This window comes from Suncus etruscus, chromosome 14 (genome assembly GCF_024139225.1).
Source record: "Suncus etruscus isolate mSunEtr1 chromosome 14, mSunEtr1.pri.cur, whole genome shotgun sequence".
Lineage (NCBI taxonomy): Eukaryota > Metazoa > Chordata > Mammalia > Eulipotyphla > Soricidae > Suncus > Suncus etruscus.
Window position 1 is genome coordinate 33711208 of NC_064861.1, and position 19457 is coordinate 33730664.

Sequence of the window (19457 nt, forward strand, 5' to 3'; positions counted from 1 at the left end):
CCTGAGCACAACTAGGTGTTCCTCTCTCCCTGCCCAAAACAAAAATGTTTTCACTTAGGGTGTTCCAAAGTAAAGATTGCACTAGAGGGTTCCTAGCTTGAGCTGTTGTGTACAGGGGCTGGCTGAGAGTTTAAAGAAAGTGATTGCTTCATCTGAAAGTTGGAAAAGATTCAAAAAATCTTGCAGTGGGGCTGTCAGCTACCTGCTCTCTGCTAAGTAGGACAATAGCTTTTTTTGTTCAAGGAAATCTAAAGCAATGCACCTCTTTAGCTGCCACAATGGTAATAAAAAATAGTTTCACTGAATATTTTCTACTCTCTGGAACCTATAGATTCTCTTGATATGTATTATTTTGCAAACTTTAAACAACTTCCTAGGAGTATAATAATCACCATGTTCAACAAAATAGTTTATATAGGTAGTAAATTAAAGAACTGTAATATTCAGTCAATGAAACAAATGCAGCTATAAAATGTTTAAAAGAACTTTTTTGATTAAGTGCTGTGCTTTACAAAGTTATTTACAGTAGAGTTTTAGGCAGACAGTGTTCCAACACTAGTCCCACCACTAGTTAAAATGTTTTTGAGGGGCCAGGCGGTGGCGCTAAAGGTAAAGTGCTTGCCTTGCCTGCGCTAGCCTTGGACGGACCGCGGTTCGATCCCCCGGTGTCCCATATGGTCCCCCAAGCCAGGAGCAACTTCTGAGCGCATAGCCAGGAGTAACCCCTGAGCATTACCGGGTGTGGCCCAAAAACCAAAAAAAAAAAAAAAAGATGTTTTTGATTTAAAATTTTTCTGTCTCTTATAAATTATTTCAGATAATGTCTTAGTCAGACTATTAATTAAAGCAATTTTTAAGTTAGAAAAGAAAAATGCTAAAGGGATTAAAAAAGAGCCAGTAATAGTACAGCAGATAGGACACCAGGCTGGCCCAGGTTTAATCATCATGTACATATGGTCCTCCAAGCCCACCAGAAGTGATCCCTGAGTATAGAGCTAGGAGTAAGTTCAGGTGTGGCCCAAAGACAAAAACAAACAAGAGAATAAAAGAAGAAATAAGCCTAATATAAACTTTCCTATAATGGTTAAATTTGAATTCTCATTTAGTGTTCCAGACTTGGAATCATATAATAGATACCTTTTCACAGAGATTCATCATAAGAGCATGATTATTTCATGAAATCTAGGTGTGGAAAAGGCAGCTCAATAAATAAATAAATAAATAAATAAATAAATAAGCAAGAAATAAAGCTACCAGTTTTCTTTCTTTGACTATTGCGATCACTATTTTTTGTTCTTTTTGGTTTTGTCTTTGAGTTTCAAATGCTGCTTCCTTCTATCTTTCTTACTTGATCTTTCACACTCTCTCCACCCACCTCTCACTCTCACTCTCTGACGGTCTCAGTCTTTTTTTTTATTATTGTTTTGAAATTAAAGATTTATTTGAACATTGTGATTACAAGGTTGTTCATAATACAGTTTCTCCCCCCATACACACACACACACACACACACACACACACACAGATAAAGTTGTTCGTGATTGAGTTAGTCATATAATACACAACCTTTACCAATGCGCATTTCCCACCACCAATGTCCCCAGTTTCTTTCTTAACTTTCTTGATGCACCCTTCCCTCCCACACCACCTTCCCCTGCATGCTTCTGGAGCAGTCTCTCTCTCTCTCTCTCTCTCTCTCTCTCTCTCTCTCTCTCTCTCTCTCTCTCTCTCTCTCTCTCTCTCTCTCTCTCTCTCTCTCTCTCTCTCTCCTCTCTCTCTCTCTCCTCTTTCTCCTCTTCTTTGACACTGTAGTTTGCATTACTGTCAATGAAGGGATGCCATGCACGTCGCTCCATCTCCTTTCAGCACCCAATTCTTATCCAGTGATCAGTTTCAACTATCATCTTCACAGTAGACCCTTCTCTACTCCAACTGGATTCTCCATTCTTTGTTGCAAACTTCCTACCAAGTCTCAGCCATTCTTGATGCTGCTGTTGGTCTATATTTCTTTCTCCGGTCTTCCTTTCTTTTTCTTCCTTCTGTCTTCCCATCCACTCTTTTTTTCTTTTTCTTCTCCCACTCCTCCAACTCTCCATTCCTTTTTGGCATTTCCCCCTTCTCAAACGTTTTAGTTCAGTATTCTGTCTCTCTCCCTCTTCTCTTTCTTCCTTGGTTTTGCCATCTGTCTCTCTTTGCACCTTAAGTAGAAAAAAATGTCTGTCCTATTTCATAATTTATTTAACTTTGATGTTCCATAAATAAAAATAATACATATTTAAATATATATTTCAATGAATTATCTTTGCTATAAATATGCTTTAACATCTTTTGAACTATGTTGTCCTTTTCCATTGAAAGGACTGGGAAAATGGATTAAAGAGCTGGAGCACATGTTTTGCATATGGTAGATCTGGGTTCACTCCTGCACTTCAAGGTTCCCTGAGCACTACTAAGGAAGGCCTTTGTGTACTGCCAGGTGCAAGATTAATTAAAGTAGTATTTGTAATTAAATTATAAAACTAAAGTACTTTTATTAGAAGCTGACAAAAAATAAAACACCACTTCCTAATTCAAAACTTTGGTGATTTTCCCCCCTTAAATTCATAGTGATTTCTACTAAAGTTTCCTTATATAGTTATGAGGAATTATATTTTGTCATATAGAATTCTTTGGGAAGTTGTTTGCTTAAATCAAAAATCCTTTGGTAATCTATTTAGTAGCTTAAATTATTTTTAGCAGCTTAGAATTTTATGACACATTATGTTAATTTAAATTGTGTTTATAAAATATACAATAGTTTTTTCTGCTATTCTATTTCCTGTTTCACAAACTTTTATAGAATCTAAGTTCCAGTACTTCTGTTAAGAAAAGAAAAGGCCTACTAACAAGTACTCCATCCTCTCAAACAGTTGATTTAGTGGTAAGTATTGACATTTGTGTATCATAATACATATTTCCTGGCTCTTATCACCATTTTTCAACCCATACAAATATTACATATAGAAAATTTAAATATTTATGCTGCACAGGTACTCTTTTACTAGGGGCACTTACTGTTGCTATTTATTTATAAATTAAAGTAAGAATGTTGCAGTGAGCAGGATTGATGGGTCTTTCCCCCTCTTCTACCCCTCCTTCCTATTCCTATGGCAAAATTTACCATTTTAATAATCTAAAAAAATACACACTTTTCTTTTATAAACTTTTATGGGAGTGGTCTTCAGGCCATCACTATCATCAAAGTTCTGGCTCAGGAAGAAGTTGACAGCCAAATTTTTATTCTTCTTGAAGGTAAAGTAGGCCTGGGTGATCAGGCTTTCGTGGGAAGCCCCAGAGCCTTTAGTCTCTCTATGAATGTATGCATGTAGTTCATCTGTTGGGCCTTCTCCCTGATGACACTCCTCTTTACCTTCCATGTCCAGGAGGTTAACCAGGTTCCCCCAGGAAGGGGAGTGTCTTCAGCATTTGGATAAATTGCTCCTGTTGCTGGCAGATTTGCTGCAGGAGCTGCCGGTTCTCCTGGCCCATCTCCTGGAGCAGGACAGGCAAGAGTGCTCAGCTCTGGTAGATGATCTGCCACATGTTATAGAACTGGGTCTGGGTTTGACAGGAACTCCAGAGGGTTCTTTCCCAATTCTGTTATTTTAGTAATTTTTAAGTATATAGTTCAAATATATTCACATTGTTGTTCTGGTATCACCACCATTTACACATGCAAAAAAAATTTAGAGAACCTTGTCAGTAGTACTGAGGGTCATACTTAGCAATTACTAGGGGCATATGGTGCTGAGAACTGAACTGAATTTAGGGCTTCACACATCGCTAGGCATGTGTTTCTGGCACCATCTAATGGTGCTCAGGGTCTGCTCCAAGTTCTATGTTCAGACATAACCCTGGCAGTGTTCCTGGACCATACATGTACCAGGGATCAAGGTGGGGTCAGCTGCATGTAAGTTGAGTGCTTTATCTACTGTTTTTGGGTTTGGGGCCATACCCAGTGGTACTCAGAGACTCTGTGCTCAGTAATTACTCCTGGCAGACTCTGGATCATGTGGGATGCTGGGGATCGAACTCAGATCAGCCACATGCATCCCACATGCATCCCATGGTTCTCAGAGTCAGCCAAGCATGACCCTAACCACTGTGCTATCACTCCAGTCCCCATATTGTTTTTCTTACCCTCCTCTTATTTTTTTTTTATTAAGAAAATGCCATATTTTTTTCCTCAAGAACTGCACTGTTTACCTTCTCAATAATAATAATACATCAGGGTTACAATTTTTTTCTGTCATTCCAATACTTGTTTTCTGGTTTTGGGGGTTTGTTGTTATTATTTTTTTTAGTGAAGCAAGGTAGTTTTTATTGGATGAATCTTATTTAGAAAGATGCAAGGGGATAGTAGGAAGGAATAAATGTTCGAGAGGAAACATGAGCTTGAAAGAGCAAACACAGCTAGTAAGTAAAGAGACATACTATGATAAGCAAGTGAGATACACTCAAGAGAGAACACTATTTGAAGAGCAATTGTGTTTTGTTTTGTGTTTGAAAGTGACCATCTTATGGGTTTTACAACATTAGAGCATGGTGATTAGGGAAATATCTGTTTAAGTTCTTTGCTCATTTTACTTTTATTTATCTTACTTTCTGTCATTGGTTTCTTATAAAAATACAAAATGCAGAAATAGCCAAATGAAAGAGATGCACAGAAAAAAATATAAAGGGCAAGGAACTTCCATGCTTTCCCCATATGCCACTGTCTCCTAATATTCTTTTGTTCAAAAACCTTGTCTTTTTGCAATTTTATGAAGGTTTCATTAAACAGGAGTGATTGGGTAAATTACTGGACATTGGCCATCTGTTCTACCTCCTGCCCCTTTCTCCTCCCAAGAGGTTACGTGGGTAGAACTGAAAGTTCTCTACATATTTGGTTCTCTTGGTAACTAACTTGCAACAGTTTGTGCATTCCAAAAGTCATTTCATTAACCTAAGAAAGTTGTCCTAATTTCACAGTCATTCTTTTGGCGTTTTAATTTAATTTAATTTAATTGGTATCGTAATGATTTAAAAGCCTGTGAGGTTAGAGGATAGTGTAGCAGGTAAAGTGCTGCCTTGTAGGTGCTCAACCAGGATTTGATATTTGTTACCACATATAGTCCCCCAATTCCCTCCAGGAGTGATTATTGAATGAAGAGCAAGGAATAATCCCTGAGCATTATTGGCTGGGACTCTTAAGCAAAAACAAAACACAAAAGAATGTAAATGCTTATGTTTGAGGGGTTCAATGTTACCATTTTCCACCCAAATGCCACTATCTCTTTATCACAGGACCCTCGAGTCCACCTTCTCCACTTCACCAACTACTTGGTAAACTCAATTTGTTGCTGGAGTCAAAGGTGGTTTTTTTGTTTGTTTGTTTGTTTGTTTTTAATCTATTGAGCATTGTGTATTTCCTTGCTTTCTCTCTTTGCTTATATGCAAGAAATTATCAGGTATTTGTCTGTGTCCTCTGACTTAGTTCATTTAACATAACCCCCTTTAGTTCTATGTGTGTTGTAGCAAGTATCTTTTCTTCTGCATTGTATTCATCTATTTGTCCATCAGTTTATCCATTTGTCTATCATTAGTCATGGGCTGTTTTTAGATCTTCTAATTTTTTTATTTTTATTTTTTTTGTTTTTGTTTTTGGGTCACACCAGGCAGTGCTCAGGGGTTATTCCTGGCTCTATGCTCAGAAATCGCCCCTGGCAGGCACAGGGGACCATATGAGATGCTGGATTCGAACTACCGATCTGCATGAAAGGCAAACGCCTTACCTCCATGCTATCTCTCCAGCCCCAGTCTTCTAGTGTTTTTGACCATTTAAAAATCAGGTTATTGGGGTCCAGAGATATAGCATAAAGGTAGGATGTTTGCCTTGCATGCAGAAGGATGGTGGTTCGAATCCCAGCATCCCATATGGTCCCCCGAGTCAGCCAGGAGTGATTTCTGAATGTATAGCCAGGAGTAACCCCTGAGCACTGCTGGTTGTGACCCAAAAACCAAAAAAAAAAAAAAAATCAAGTTATTGCTTTTATTTTAATCAAGTTTTTAATATTCTGGATATTAATTCATCTCTTATCAGATAATTTGTTGACAATATTTTCTCCCATTTTGTGGTTGACTTTCCATTTTTATTTTTTGGTTAATAAATTATTTTTTAACTTGGGGCTGCAGCAATAAGTACAGCAGATAGGGCATTTGTTTTGCATTGCAGGCAACCTTGGTTTGATTACCAGCATCCCATACTGTCCCCCAAGCCCACCGGGATTGATTCCTGAACTCTGAGCTAAGAGTTACCCCTGCTTACAGTGGCCTGAAAAACAAAAACAAAAAAAATTTTTTTTTTAATTTTGGGGCCAGAGAGATAGTACAACAGTTAAGGTGCTTGCTTTGCACGTGGCCAACATGGGTTCAATTCCCAGGATCCCATATGGTCACCCAAGCAAAGCCAGTCCTAGGCTTTTTCATATCATATCCAAGAAATCTTTGTGAAATTCAATACCATAGAAGTTTCCCTTTCTGTTTTTCTCTAAGATATTTACAACTTAGCTCTTAGGTAACTAGGGTCCTTTTATTTTCTCTATTTTGTTTATTTGATTTTTGAGACATACACAGCTCTGTTCAGGGCTAACTCATGGCTTTGTGCTCAGGAATCACTTACTCTGAGGGCTTGGGGAAGCATTTGTTGTGCTTGGGATATAATCCTTGTCTGCCTTTTCCAGGCAAACACCTTACCCACACAGTTCACTCCCTTAGGCAGGTATGGCTTTTTATTTATTTATTTATTTATTTATTTATTTATTTTGGTTTTTTTGGGTCACACCCAGCAGTACTCAGGAGTTCCTCCTGACTCTACACTCAGAAAGCTCTCCTGGCAAGCTCCGGGGACCATATGGGATGCTGGGATTCAAACACCATCCTTGTGCATGCAAGGCAAATGCCCTGCCTCTATGCTATCTCTTCGGCCTTCAGCTAGAGTTCTTAAACTCACTTAAGATGTTTGATTCTGTGGCTGGAGAGATAGCATAGTGGTAGAGTGTTTGCCTTGCATGTGGCAAACCCAGGACAGAAAGTACTTTGAATCCCGGCATCCCATATGCCCACCCCCCCCCAAGCCTGCCAGGAGTAATTTCTGAGTGCAGAGCTAGGAGTAATCCCTGAGTGCAGCCGGGTATGACCCAGAAACCAAAACCAAAACAAATAAAGAAGTTTGATTCTGGTCTGCCAACAGGACAGAATCATTTCTTTCTCTTCAGTGGGAGCAGTTTTCATAATTGTCTGGAGGACAACACAGATAAAGGGAGATGAAATTCATTATCTTGGGGCCGGAGAGATAGCATGGAGGTAAGGCGTTTGCCTCTCATGCAGGAGGTCATCGGTTCGAATCCCGGCGTCCCATATATGGTCCTCCCGTGCCTGCCAGGAGCAATTTCTGAGCCTGGAGCCAGGAATAACCCCTGAGCACTGCCGGGTGTGACCCAAAAACCACACAAAAAAAAAAAAAAAAAGAAATTCATTATCTTTTGTAGTAACACATAAGACTTAGATTCCAGGATCCTTACAAGGAACATGTCTAGTCTAATTAAGAATTTCTGGGGGGGCCGGGCGGTGGCGCTGGAGGTAAGGTGCCTGCCTTGCCTGCGCTAGCCTAGGACGGACCTCGGTTCGATCCCCCGGTGTCCCATATGGTCCCCCAAGAAGCCAGGAGCAACTTCTGAGCTCATAGCCAGGAGTAACCCCTGAGCGTCATAGGGTGTGGCCCAAAAACAAACAAACAAACAAACAAACAAAAAAAAGAATTTCTGGGGCCGGGGACAGAGAGAGTGCAAAGCGGTAGGGTGTTTGCCTTGCATGCAGAAGGATGGTGGTTCAAATCCCGGCATCCCATATGGTCCCCTGAGCCTGCCTGAGCGTAGAGCCAGAAGTAGCCCCTGAATGCTGCTGGGTGTGACCCCCCCAAAAAAAAAATCCTGGGGCCAGAGCAATAGCACAGCAGGATGGGCATTTACCTTGCACACAGCCAACCCTGGTTTGATCCCTGGCATAACTATGGTCCCCTTGAGCCTGCCAGTAGTGACTCTGGAGTGCAGAGCTAGGAGTAACTTATCATTTACAGTGCACTTATAACTCCTTCATGTTCAAATGCATTATAATCAGACACAACTTTTTATTTTTCTTTTGGGCCTTATCTAGCAGTGCTCAGGAGCTGCAACCAGCATTGTGCTCGGGTCTCTTAATGTATTTTTCAGAGAATCATGAGGTGCTCGTAATTGAACCCAGAACCTTACTTACTTTTGCAAGATTTGCTCTACCTCTGAACCACATTCTTCTTTATCTCTTTCTTACTTTTCTTTCCCTTCCTTCCTCCCTCCCTCCCTCCGTCCCTCTTCCCTCTCTTTCTTCTTTCTTTCTTTCTCTCTTTCTCTTTCTCTCTCTTTCTTTCTTTCTTTCTTTCTTTCTTTCTTTCTTTCTTTCTTTCTTTCTTTCTTTCTTTCTTTCTTTCTTTCTTTCTTTCTCTTTCTTTCTTTCTTTCTTTCTCTTTCTTTCTCTCCTTCCTTCCTTCCTTCCTTCCTTCTTTCCTTCCTTCCTTCCTTCCTTCCTTCCTTCCTTCCTTCCTTCCTTCCTTCCTTCCTTCCTTCCTTCCTTCCTTCCTTCCTTCCTTCCTTCCTTCCTTCCTTCCTTCCTTCCTTCCTTCCTTCCTTCCTTCCTTCTTTGTTTCTTTCCCTCTTTCCCTCCCTCCCTCCCTCCCTCCCTTCCTTTCTTCCTTCTATCCTGTCTTTCTCTTTTATTGAGGACCATATTGATGGTGCTCAGGAGTTACTACTGTCTCTGCATTCTGATATCATTTTTGGCAGACTTGGGTGGCCATATTTGGTGCTGGGGATTTAACTCAGGTGGCTGAGCACAAGGCATACACCCTACCTGCTGTGATATCGCTCCAGCCCCTAACTATTTTTTGTTTGTTTGTTTTTGTTTTTGAGTCACACTGGCAGCTGCTCTCAGCGGTTCCTCCTGGCTCTGTGCTCAGAAATAGCCCTTGGCAGGCTGGGGGTGGGGTGCCATATGGGATTTGAGCCACTGTCTGTCCTGCATTGGCTACATGCAAGGTAAACAAACGAACTACAGCTGCGCTATCTCTCCAGCTCCCTCTGGCCCCTAACTTTTTAACAGAAGGAGTAATATCAGTATTCTGAAGATAAATACTTTTCCCAAAAAGTGAGGGCAGTTTTTTTTTTGTTTTGTTTTGTTTTGGTTTGGTTTTTGGGCCACACCCAGTAGCCCTTAGGAGTCTCTCCTGGCTCTACACACAGAAATCACCCCCTGGCAATCTTAGGGACCGTTTGGCATGCCAGAGATCAAACCCAGGTCGGCTGCATGCAAGGCAAAAAGCAAACACTCTACCGCTGTGCTATTGCTCTGGCCCCAAAAGAGATTATTTTTTAAATTCATTTTTGTAGGGTTAAAATGTATCAATGAGTAATAAATGTATCAAATTATTTTTGCTCTGATAAAACAATTTAGTAACTAATGAATATAGATATGGGGGGGGTTTGGGCCACACCCGTTTGACGTTCAGGGGTTACTCCTGGCTATGCACTCAGAAATTGATCCTGGCTTGGGGGGACCATATGGGACACCAGGGGATCAAACCGTGGTCCGTCCTACACTAGCACTTGCAAGGCAGACACCTTACCTCTAGCGCCACCTTCCCGGACCCTGAATATAGATATTTTAATTGATCTATAATTCACATTTTATAACATTCATGAAACTAAAGTATGATTCAGTAATTTTTATTATACTGGCAAGCTTGTGTAACCATTATAACAACCTAATTTAAGAATATTTGTATTGGGGCTGAGGTGATAGCACAGCGAGTAGGGCTTTTGCCTCGCATGTGGCTGACCTGGGTTCAATCCCCAGCATCCCATATGGTCTCCTGAGCCTGCCAGGAATAATATCTGAGCATAAAGCCAGGAGTAACCTCTGAGCATCACAGACGTGGCCCATAAACCAAAAATAAATTTTTCATCAAATTTTCATTCTAAAAAGAAGCCTCATACATTAGCTATTGTTTTCTTATTCTTCCTTTCTACTATATAGCTCTAATATCACCTATTTTCTCTCACTATAGATTTTCTTGTTCTGGATATTTTGTGTGAATGGAATACTTTGTCACTGATTTATTTAGCATAATGTTTCCAAGGTTTATCCATATTGCAATAATATCGTACTTGTTTCCTTTTCATGGCTAAATAATATTCTACTTTTTATTTTAATTACTTTATTCAAACACTGTGGTTACAAGTTTGTTCATAATACATTTTTCTCACAATTACCAAATTGTTCATGATTGACTTTAAGTCCATTAATGCTTTTTGTTTCTCCATGTCTCACCCCATTCACAATACAGACCAGGCAAAGAGCCTGGGCTGAGGTGTATATGGGGTGCATTTGCTGTACCTCCTCTTTCTATACAGTCAGTATAAAGAACACAGCCTGTGGTAAGCATTGGGAGGCCTTATCTTTTCTTTCTTTTCTTTTCTTTCTTTCTTTCTTTTTTTCTTTCTTTCTTTCTTTCTTTCTTTCTTTCTTTCTTTTCTTTCTTTCTTTCTTTTCTTTCTTTTCTTTCTTTCTTTCTTTCTTTCTTTCTTTCTTTCTTTCTTTCTTTCTTTCTTTCTTTCTTTCTTTCTTTCTTTCTTTTCTTTCTTTCTTTCTTTCTTTCTTTCTTTCTTTCTTTCTTTCTTTCTTTCTTTCTTTCTTTCTTTCTTTCTTTCTTTCTTTCTTTCTTTCTTTATATACATATACATACAGACATATATATATATACCTTCACCAATGTAACATTCCCATCACCAATATCACAAGTGTCCCTCCTTCCCACCCCACATCGGCCTGTACTCTAGACAGGCTTTCTACTTCCCTCATTTAGTCACATTTTGTTATGATAGTTCTCAGTGTAATTATTTCTGTGACTGCACCAAACAATTTCTGTGGTGAGCTTCATTTCGGGAGCTGGACCCGGCATGAATAATCTACTTTCTTTTCTCTTTCTTGGTTTTTGATTTTTGGATCACACCCAGCAGTGCTCAGTTACTCTTGGCTCTGTGCTCAGAAATCGCTCCTGGCAGGCAAGGAGGACCATATGGGATGCCAGGATTCGAACCATCATTGGCTCTGGGCCAGCCGCTTGCAAGGCAAACGCCCTACCACTGCACTATCCCTCCGGCCCCTGGTATTCTACTTTCTTGATTAGGAATATAACTTAGTGGTAAGAATGCACGCCTTACATGAATTAGGCTCTGGATTTGATCCTCCTTCCAAAATTCTATTTTGTTGATGAACTTTTGAATTGTCTTTTGGCTATTATGAATATTGTTGCTATAGACATTCAGATAAAAAGCATTTTAGTTGAGATGGAGCTATAGCACTGTGGATAGGGTGTTTGCCTTGCATGTGGCTGACCTGGGTTCAATTCCTGGCATCCCACATGGTTTCCCGAGCCTATCAGAAGTAACTTCTGAGTGTAGAGCCAGGAATAACTCCTGAGTGCCACTGGGTGTGCACCCCTAAAAAAAGCATATTAGTGAGTATACATTCCTGTTTATATGGGGAAAAAAAATCTAGGCTATGTAGTAACACAGAGCCAGAAGTAACTCCTGCACTTCATTGGGTGTGGCCCTTAACATCCCCACCAACCCCCCCCCCCCCATTTTTTTTTGGTGTTCAATTTAGTTAAAGAAAAAGGCTTGGAGGGGCCAGAGGATAGAACAGCGTGCTCGACCTGAGTCCAGTCACCAGCATCCCACGTGGCCCCATGAGCATGCCAGGAAGGTGTCCTGAGCAAAGCTAGAAATAGCCCCTGCGCATTGCCAGGTGTGGTTAAAGAAAGACACACACACACACACACACACACACACACACACACACACACACACAAAAAGAAAAGAAAAGAAAAGAAAAGAAAAGAAAAAGGCTTGGAAAGATCGCATGGGCGTTAAAATATTTACCTTGAAGATGGCCAATCCTGGTTTTATCCCCAGCTCTGTCTCCTGAACACTGCCAGGAGTGACTCCTGAGAACAGAGCCAGAATTAAGTACTGAGTACTGTTGGGTATAGTCCAAACATCCTGTCCCTTCCCCCAAAAGAAAATGAACAATGGGCTAGGAAGAGAGCTCAAAGGGATGTAATATATACTGTATTTTCAGGCGTATAAGACAACTGGCCGTATAAGATGACCCCCTACTTTTCCTGTTAAAATATAGGGTTTGGGCTATATTTGCCATAGAAGACTACCTTTCTTTTAATGCACACCAAATGGAAATTTAAAAACATAAGAGAAAAAGATTAGAACCCTCAAAGACTAACAGTATATGTTTAATAAAGCTAGACTTTGGAATGCCAACAATCATTTTTACATTTGTCATTTGTAGTGAGTGACTGTGATTTTTTTAAATTGTGATCTAAATTGAGGGCAAGGAGAGGAGGCTCCTCCAAGAGCAGCTGCCTGGGGTGCAGTGGTAATAGGACAGCTAGAGGGAAACAGAGCGCCTCCTCTGTGTCCCATAATAGCTGAATGGAGGACTGAGCACCTGAAAGCCACACACCCTGGGGCTGGATGAGAAGCAGCGCTGGGTAACTCAGCTCTTCTGTGTGCCCTGAAAGATGAATCAGGACAAGCAAAGGACTGAACACCAGAAAGCTGCAGAGCAGCAATGATACCCGGCAGCTGGATGGGATGCAGTGCTAGACAACTCAGCTCCTCTGTGTGCCCTGAAAGATGAATCAGGACAAGCCGAGGACTGAGTGATGACGCCTGGCAGCTGGATGGAATGCGGCAGTAAGAGAGGGGTGAATCACTCATCCCTGAAGCTGGAGTAAATTTCAGCATGCCGTATACCGGCATATAAGATGACCCCTAACTTTTAAGAAGTTTTTCATGGGTTAAAATGTTGTCTTATGGGCCCGGAGAGACAGCACAGCGGTGCTTGCCTTGCAAGCAGCCGATCCAGAACCTAAGATGGTTGGTTCAAATCCCGGTGTCCCATATGGTCCCCCGTGCCTGACAGGAGCTATTTCTGAGCAGACAGCCAGGAGTAACCCCTGAGCACCGCCGGGTGTGACCCAAAAACCAAAAAAAAAAAAAAAAAGAAAAAATGTTGTCTTATATGCCGGAAAATACAGTCCTTTGCGTATTGGTGCCCTTTATTTGATCTTGGCACTGTCTTGTCTCCTGAACACCTTTCTGGGAGTGGCACTGGGGCAAAACTAGAAGAGACCCCACCAAAAAATGCAGTAGTGGGGCCAGAGCAGTGGTGCAAGCAGTAGGGAGTTTGCCTTGAATGCACTAACCTAAGACGGACCATGGTTCAATCCCCTGGTTTCCCATATGGTCCCCCAAGCCAGGAGCAATTTCTGAGTGCATAGCCAGGAGTAACCCCTGAGCTTCACCAGGTGTGGCCCAAAAAAAGAAGAAAAAAATGCAGTAGTATTGTTGGTAACATAGTTTGAAGAGTTGTGGAAGCTAACCTCTAAACACATGTAGTAATAACGTTCATTAATATTGAAACAAAAAAGACAAAGAAAAAAGTTATATCTTGGGGCCGGGCGGTGGCGCTGGAGGTAAGGTGCCTGCCTTACCTGCGCTAGCCTAGGAGACGGACCGCGGTTCGATCCCCCGGCATCCCATATGGTCCCCCAAGCCAGGAGCGACTTCTGAGCGCATAGCCAGGAGTAACCCCTGAGCGTCACCGGGTGTGGCCCAAAAACCAAAAAAAAAAAAAAAGTTATATCTTAAAAAGAGACATAAAACGGGGGTGGGGGGGTCCAGAGCAATAACAAAGTGTGTAGGGTTCTTGCCTTGCATGCTGTAGATCTGGATTTAATACTCAGCATTCCATATGGTCTTCCAAGTCCTTTCCTTAATGAAAAGCCAGGCATATGTCCTGAGCACTGCTGTATGTGACCAAAAAAAATGAGAGAGAAGAAAGAGAGAGACATAATGCAGGAGGCTGAATATTAAATGAAGAGCCAATGAAATTTTTCTAAGAGGTATACTTGCTGGATAAATGTTTTATTTATTAGATACTTCATAAATATTTATTGGCTTAATGATTTGGAAAATTTAATGATACGGAAAATAATTGATATTAAAATAATAATTCATATTAAAATAATGTTAGACTTGCTCTTCAAGTTCATGTTCTCCCTCGAACACACATCTTGCTTGCTTTTATTTGTTTCTTTGCTTCTATTCTGGAGAAACCTGTGATCTCTCTCTCTATTTTTAAGAGTGTACTTTTGTCTTTTTATTTTTTTTTTACCTTTCTTTTTTTGGTTCTTGGTTTTTGGGCCACACCCAGTGATTCTCAGGGGTTACTCCTGGCTATGCACTCAGAAATCGCTCCTGGCTTGGGGGACCATATGGGACGCTGGGGGATAGAACCGTGGTCAAGCCTAGGTCAGTCGCATGCAAGGCAAATGCCCTGCTGCCATGCCACTGATCCAGCCTCCCCTTTCTTTTTTTTTTTTTTTTTATATATTTTTTTCTTTATTTAAGCACCAGGATCACACACATGATAGTAGTTGGGATTCAGTCATAAAAAGAACACCCCCTTTCACCAGTGCAACCTTCCCACCACCAATGCTTCCCATCTCCCTCTCAAACACATACTTTTCTCATTATCCTCACTCTTCACAAATACACACACACAAAAAAAAAAACCCAAAACATTTTTTTTTTTTGGTTTTTGGGCCACACCCAGCAGCACTCAGGGGTTACTCTTGGCTCTCTCCTCAGAAATCACTCCTGGCAGGCACGGGGGACCATATGGGATGCCGGGATTTGAACCACAGTTTGTCCTGGGTTGGACGCTTGCAAAGCAAATGCTCTACCACTGTGCTATCTCTCTGGCCCCAAAACCACCAAAACTTTAAAGCTGGTGTATTATAATCTTTTTTGTTTGTTTGTTTGTTTTTTGTTTGTTTGTGTTTGGGTCACACCTGGCAGCACTCAGGAGTTACTCCTGGCTCTGCTCTCAGAAGTCACTCCTGGCAGGCTTGGGGACCATATGGGATGCTGAGATTTAACCGGGATCTGTCCTGTGTTGGTCATGTGCAAGGCAAACGCCTTACCTCTGTGCTATTGCTCCGGCCCCTATAATCTTTTTATAGAACTGGTTTGTCCCCACTTAGAATAGTTAATATCTATCATTTAAAGAACTATTTTCTAAAAAAAAAACAAACTATTTTCTAGTCAGTAGTTTCGTTAATTTTGATAAAATTGCTCAAATTTTAAGCTCATAAGAAAATGCTTCTACTGAAATATTCATTACATAAAACAATTGGTTTTCCAAAATTAAGATTTTACAACAGAATAATATATTCTATTGTAGATTGATTTCTCATCAATACAAAGATCATCTTTTGAAGAACTTTTCCCAAATGTCAGCAATTATGTTAATTCAAATGAAATTGTTCCTGTATATTCTATTGTAGATTGATTTCTCATCAATACAAAGATCATCTTTTGAAGAACTTTTCCCAAATGTCAGCAATTATGTTAATTCAAATGAAATTGTTCCTGTTTCAGGTTTACAAGAAAAATCTTCAAATGAGGTAGTATTTCCATTCTTTCTTTAATTATGAAAATAAATGATATATGAGATGTTTTAGGAAATCAGTAACATCATTTACATTAGGAATCAACAACTGTCATTTAAATTCTCAAATAAAAATGTTGAGGCATAGCTCAAATATTGCATCATTATGATTTGGGAGTATTATATATAATCAGAGAACACTGTATTACCCTACCTCAAACCAAACTCATCTTTTGTTTGTGCATATAAATTGTGACCACAAACTTCAATATGCTAGGATTAATATGTGCTAATACTATGTTAAGCTGATAGACAGAAAATTCATGACTAAGGTTCATGAGTGTGGAGGAATAGAGGGGATGAGCTGCAAAGGAGAGATGTGGGAGATCAGAGGGAAAAGGATCAAGAAGAGAAAATGTATCAGAAAACAATAAGACAAAAAGTCAGAGCAATAGTAGAGAGAAAGAACTTTAGTGGTTTGATATAATTTATTGTAGCTTTACTTTTTCAGTGCCTGTAGGGGTAGAAGAAGGGAATTAGGTGAGGAGTAGAAAAAGGATAGATCAAAAGAAGAAAATAAAATAAAATGGTATATCATAAAGGGTCTTATGGTCTACATTATGGAGTTTGGATTTTTTCTTCCTAAGAGAAGTCAGTAAAGGATTGTGAACAAGTGATGATAGCAGAGTTTATTTTATTTTATTTTATTTTTTAATTTATTTTTTATCTTTTTGGTTTTTGGATCACACAGGCAGTGTTCGAGGGTTACTCCTGGCTCTATGCTCAGAAATCACTCCTGGCAGGCTCGGGGGATCATATGGGATGCTTGGGATTAGAAACACCATCCTTCTGCATGTAAGGCAAATGCCTAACCTCCATGCTATCTCTCTGGCCTGTTTTTTTGTTTTTTAATTATTGGTTAGAAAGTAATCTAGAGGAAGAGAAAATGTTTTCTAGGTTCAATCACATTGTCCTGTATTTCAGTATATCTTTCTTTTTTTAAAAACTGAACAACAGATATATTTTTATCCATTGGTCTTTTGATGAAACTTTTAGGTTGTTTCTACATTTTGGCTATTGTGAATAGTGCTGTGCCAGAATGCTGGTGCCTCTTTCAGATCCTGACTTAAATTCTTTTATATAAATATCCTGAAGTGGGACTGCTAGCTTACATAGTAATTCTTTTCTTTTCTTTGCTTTCCTGGGGGGTGGGCATTACACCTGCCATTATTCAGTGATTTCTCCTGGCTTTATTTGTAGGAATAACTCCTGATAGACTTATGAGACCAAATGGGATGCCAGTGATCAATTCTGAATTGGCTGTGTGCAAGGCTAACATCCTTCCTACTATCTCCAACCTCAAGACTTAGTAATTCTTTTTCAGATTTCTGTAATATTTTGTGTGTTTGCGTGTGTGTGTGTGTGTGTGTGTGTGTGTGTGTGTGTGTGTGTGTGTGTGTGTGCTCGTGAGGGAAACTCCTAAGCAGTACTCAGGAGATCCAGGAGCCCCCACTAGCCATTCTTGACTTACCAGACTATCAGGGACCCAAGGAAATAATGCTAGTTGGTCCTCCAACAGTTTTGTACCCTATAGAATTGCACTCGGTGTTACTCAGGGGATCAAATGTTTCAGGAAATTGAATTCAGATCAAATATATGTTGGGAATGCACCCTAGTTGCAGTAATGTTTCCTAGCTCTATAAATGTTCTTGAATTTTATGATAAATTATGTTCTAAGTTTTACATAATATTAAAGATTGTGCAATTAAATTTATAGATAGCCTATATTAAACACAATAAACCATGGTAACAAACAACTTAAAATTTTAGCATTTAAATCAATAAAAGTCTGTTTTAGTCATATGATAACATCATTGGATTGCTTACCAGTCCTACATATTATAGCTGACAGAACAATCAACTTTATGAATATATATAGAAAGTATGACAATGAAAAAAGATATGAAAGATTTTTTTGTCAATAATTAAATTTTCTGGAAGTGACACTGATAACTTCTGCTAATTGCCCAGAAATTTTTACATGACCTCAGTAAATTGTACTATAAATATAAACCTTGTAGAGAAAACTTCTATCAATTTTTAAAAAATTTTTGGGCCACACCTAGCAGTGCTCAGGGTTACTTCTGAGCTCTGCACTCAGGAAACATTCATTATGGGCTCAGGGACCATATGGGAATCTGGGGACCAAAAATCGGTCTGCTGCTTGCAAGGTAAGTGCTTTACTGTTGCTTTGGACCCTCCATCACCTTTTTTATTTTAATAAATGTATTTTTCATTTCATGAAGTTCTTGTTTCTTTTTAAATATCTCCTTTCACTTATTGTAGAATCCTGCCATGCTCTTATCCATGAGATTTAAGTAATTATTTATTTTATACAACATTATTTCATTCTGATTTGCAATTTCTGATAGCTCATGTTTCAGAAATTAAGTCCATTGTTTGATATTCCTATATAATCTTACACATGGTCGGTACCTTGATTTCTCATGAGTTTGGTACTTCTTTTATTATTATTATGATGAAATTTTAGGAGTCAGTCAGAGTCATTTATGTTTGTAACTTTTCTGATCTGGATCTGGAAGATTCTTTGGAAATACTGTCCTTGCCCCATATTACTTATTTCCTTGTTCCTAACTGTGGATCCCATTCTCTTAAGCTGACTTATTTGCCTACCACTGGAAGGACCAGGATTTGATCCCTGGCATACCATATGGTCTCTCAAACTTGCCAGGAGCAGTTTCTGAGTGCAGAGCCAGGAGTAACCCCTGAGCACCACCAGATGTGGCCCCAAAACAAACAAACAAAGCAAAGAGATTTATTTCTGGTTTTATGATAACAGTCATTGCTTTTGATGTCAACCTGGAACCACTTTAGATTATTTGCTTCTTTCTGCTGATTCTTTTACAATACTCTTGTCTGGGGTTATTCCTGGGTTTTTAGGGCCACGGCATACATTGATTGGCTAATCTGGTTTTTGTGGCCACCTTAATGCTCAGAAGTATTTTCAGCTGTTTCTGACTGTGATAAGGTTCACTACCTGAGGATAAAAAAATAAAGGCCTGTCAGAAAAATGATGGATGCCCACCACAGAGAATTATGAATTTTATAGTAGAAGGGAGTTTTTAAATTTAATTTTATAGAGCCATACTCAGCTGTACTGGGAGGCCTATGGCCTAATTCTTGGCCTAGCAGCATTGTGTTCCTTGGAGACACTAGAGTAGTGTCTGAACTCAGGACTGAACTCAGGGACTCACACATTTCTAGTCACTCTGTCACTCCTGCTGTTTTCCTGGCCCCAGTATAAGAATTTTTATATAAATTTTATTTAAAATTGTAGGAGACCTTTATAAATATATACTTTTGAGTTCTGAAAAATAAAATAAATCTGGGGAATAGGGTCTAGAGACTCTTCATTTTATGGGAAATATTTGAAACTATCTTAATGTAGAAATCAAGGAAATTTACTAGCTCAAAATTAAATTTAAAATTTGTGTTGCATATCAACTGTGAGGCTGAAGAAATGACCACCGAGAATGACTAGGGGGTTGGACAACCATGTATGCTTGGAGCCTTGAGGTGGTCTTAAGCCAAAGTACTTCAGGGGTAAGATCTCCCTGGTTTTTAGGCCAAAGGTCTTTCTTTCTAATTTCTTCCATAGTTTGCTGTGCCTACACAAATGACAATTCACACACACACACACACACACACACACACACACACACACACACACCCTTTTTTTAGTATATTTCCCATCTCTAAAGGAAAAAAAAGCAAGGGGAGCAAGCATACTAAAC

General features: G+C 39.7%; 1 protein-coding gene and 1 non-coding gene across 2 annotated transcripts in view; one reads left to right on the forward strand and one right to left on the reverse strand.

Moving 5' to 3' along the window:
• MEIKIN (meiotic kinetochore factor) overlaps positions 1 to 19457 on the forward strand; it is a 78937-nt gene that overhangs the window by 36254 nt on the left and 23226 nt on the right. Inside the window, exons 10-11 of the mRNA XM_049787375.1 lie at positions 2848 to 2920; positions 15539 to 15658. Coding sequence (XP_049643332.1) covers positions 2848 to 2920; positions 15539 to 15658 — 193 coding nt within the window. The remainder of the gene's footprint in view (positions 1 to 2847; positions 2921 to 15538; positions 15659 to 19457) is intronic.
• Positions 10429 to 10561, reverse strand: LOC126029364 (small nucleolar RNA SNORA51). The gene has a single exon (XR_007502976.1). It is a non-coding gene; the product is annotated as a small nucleolar RNA SNORA51 (small nucleolar RNA).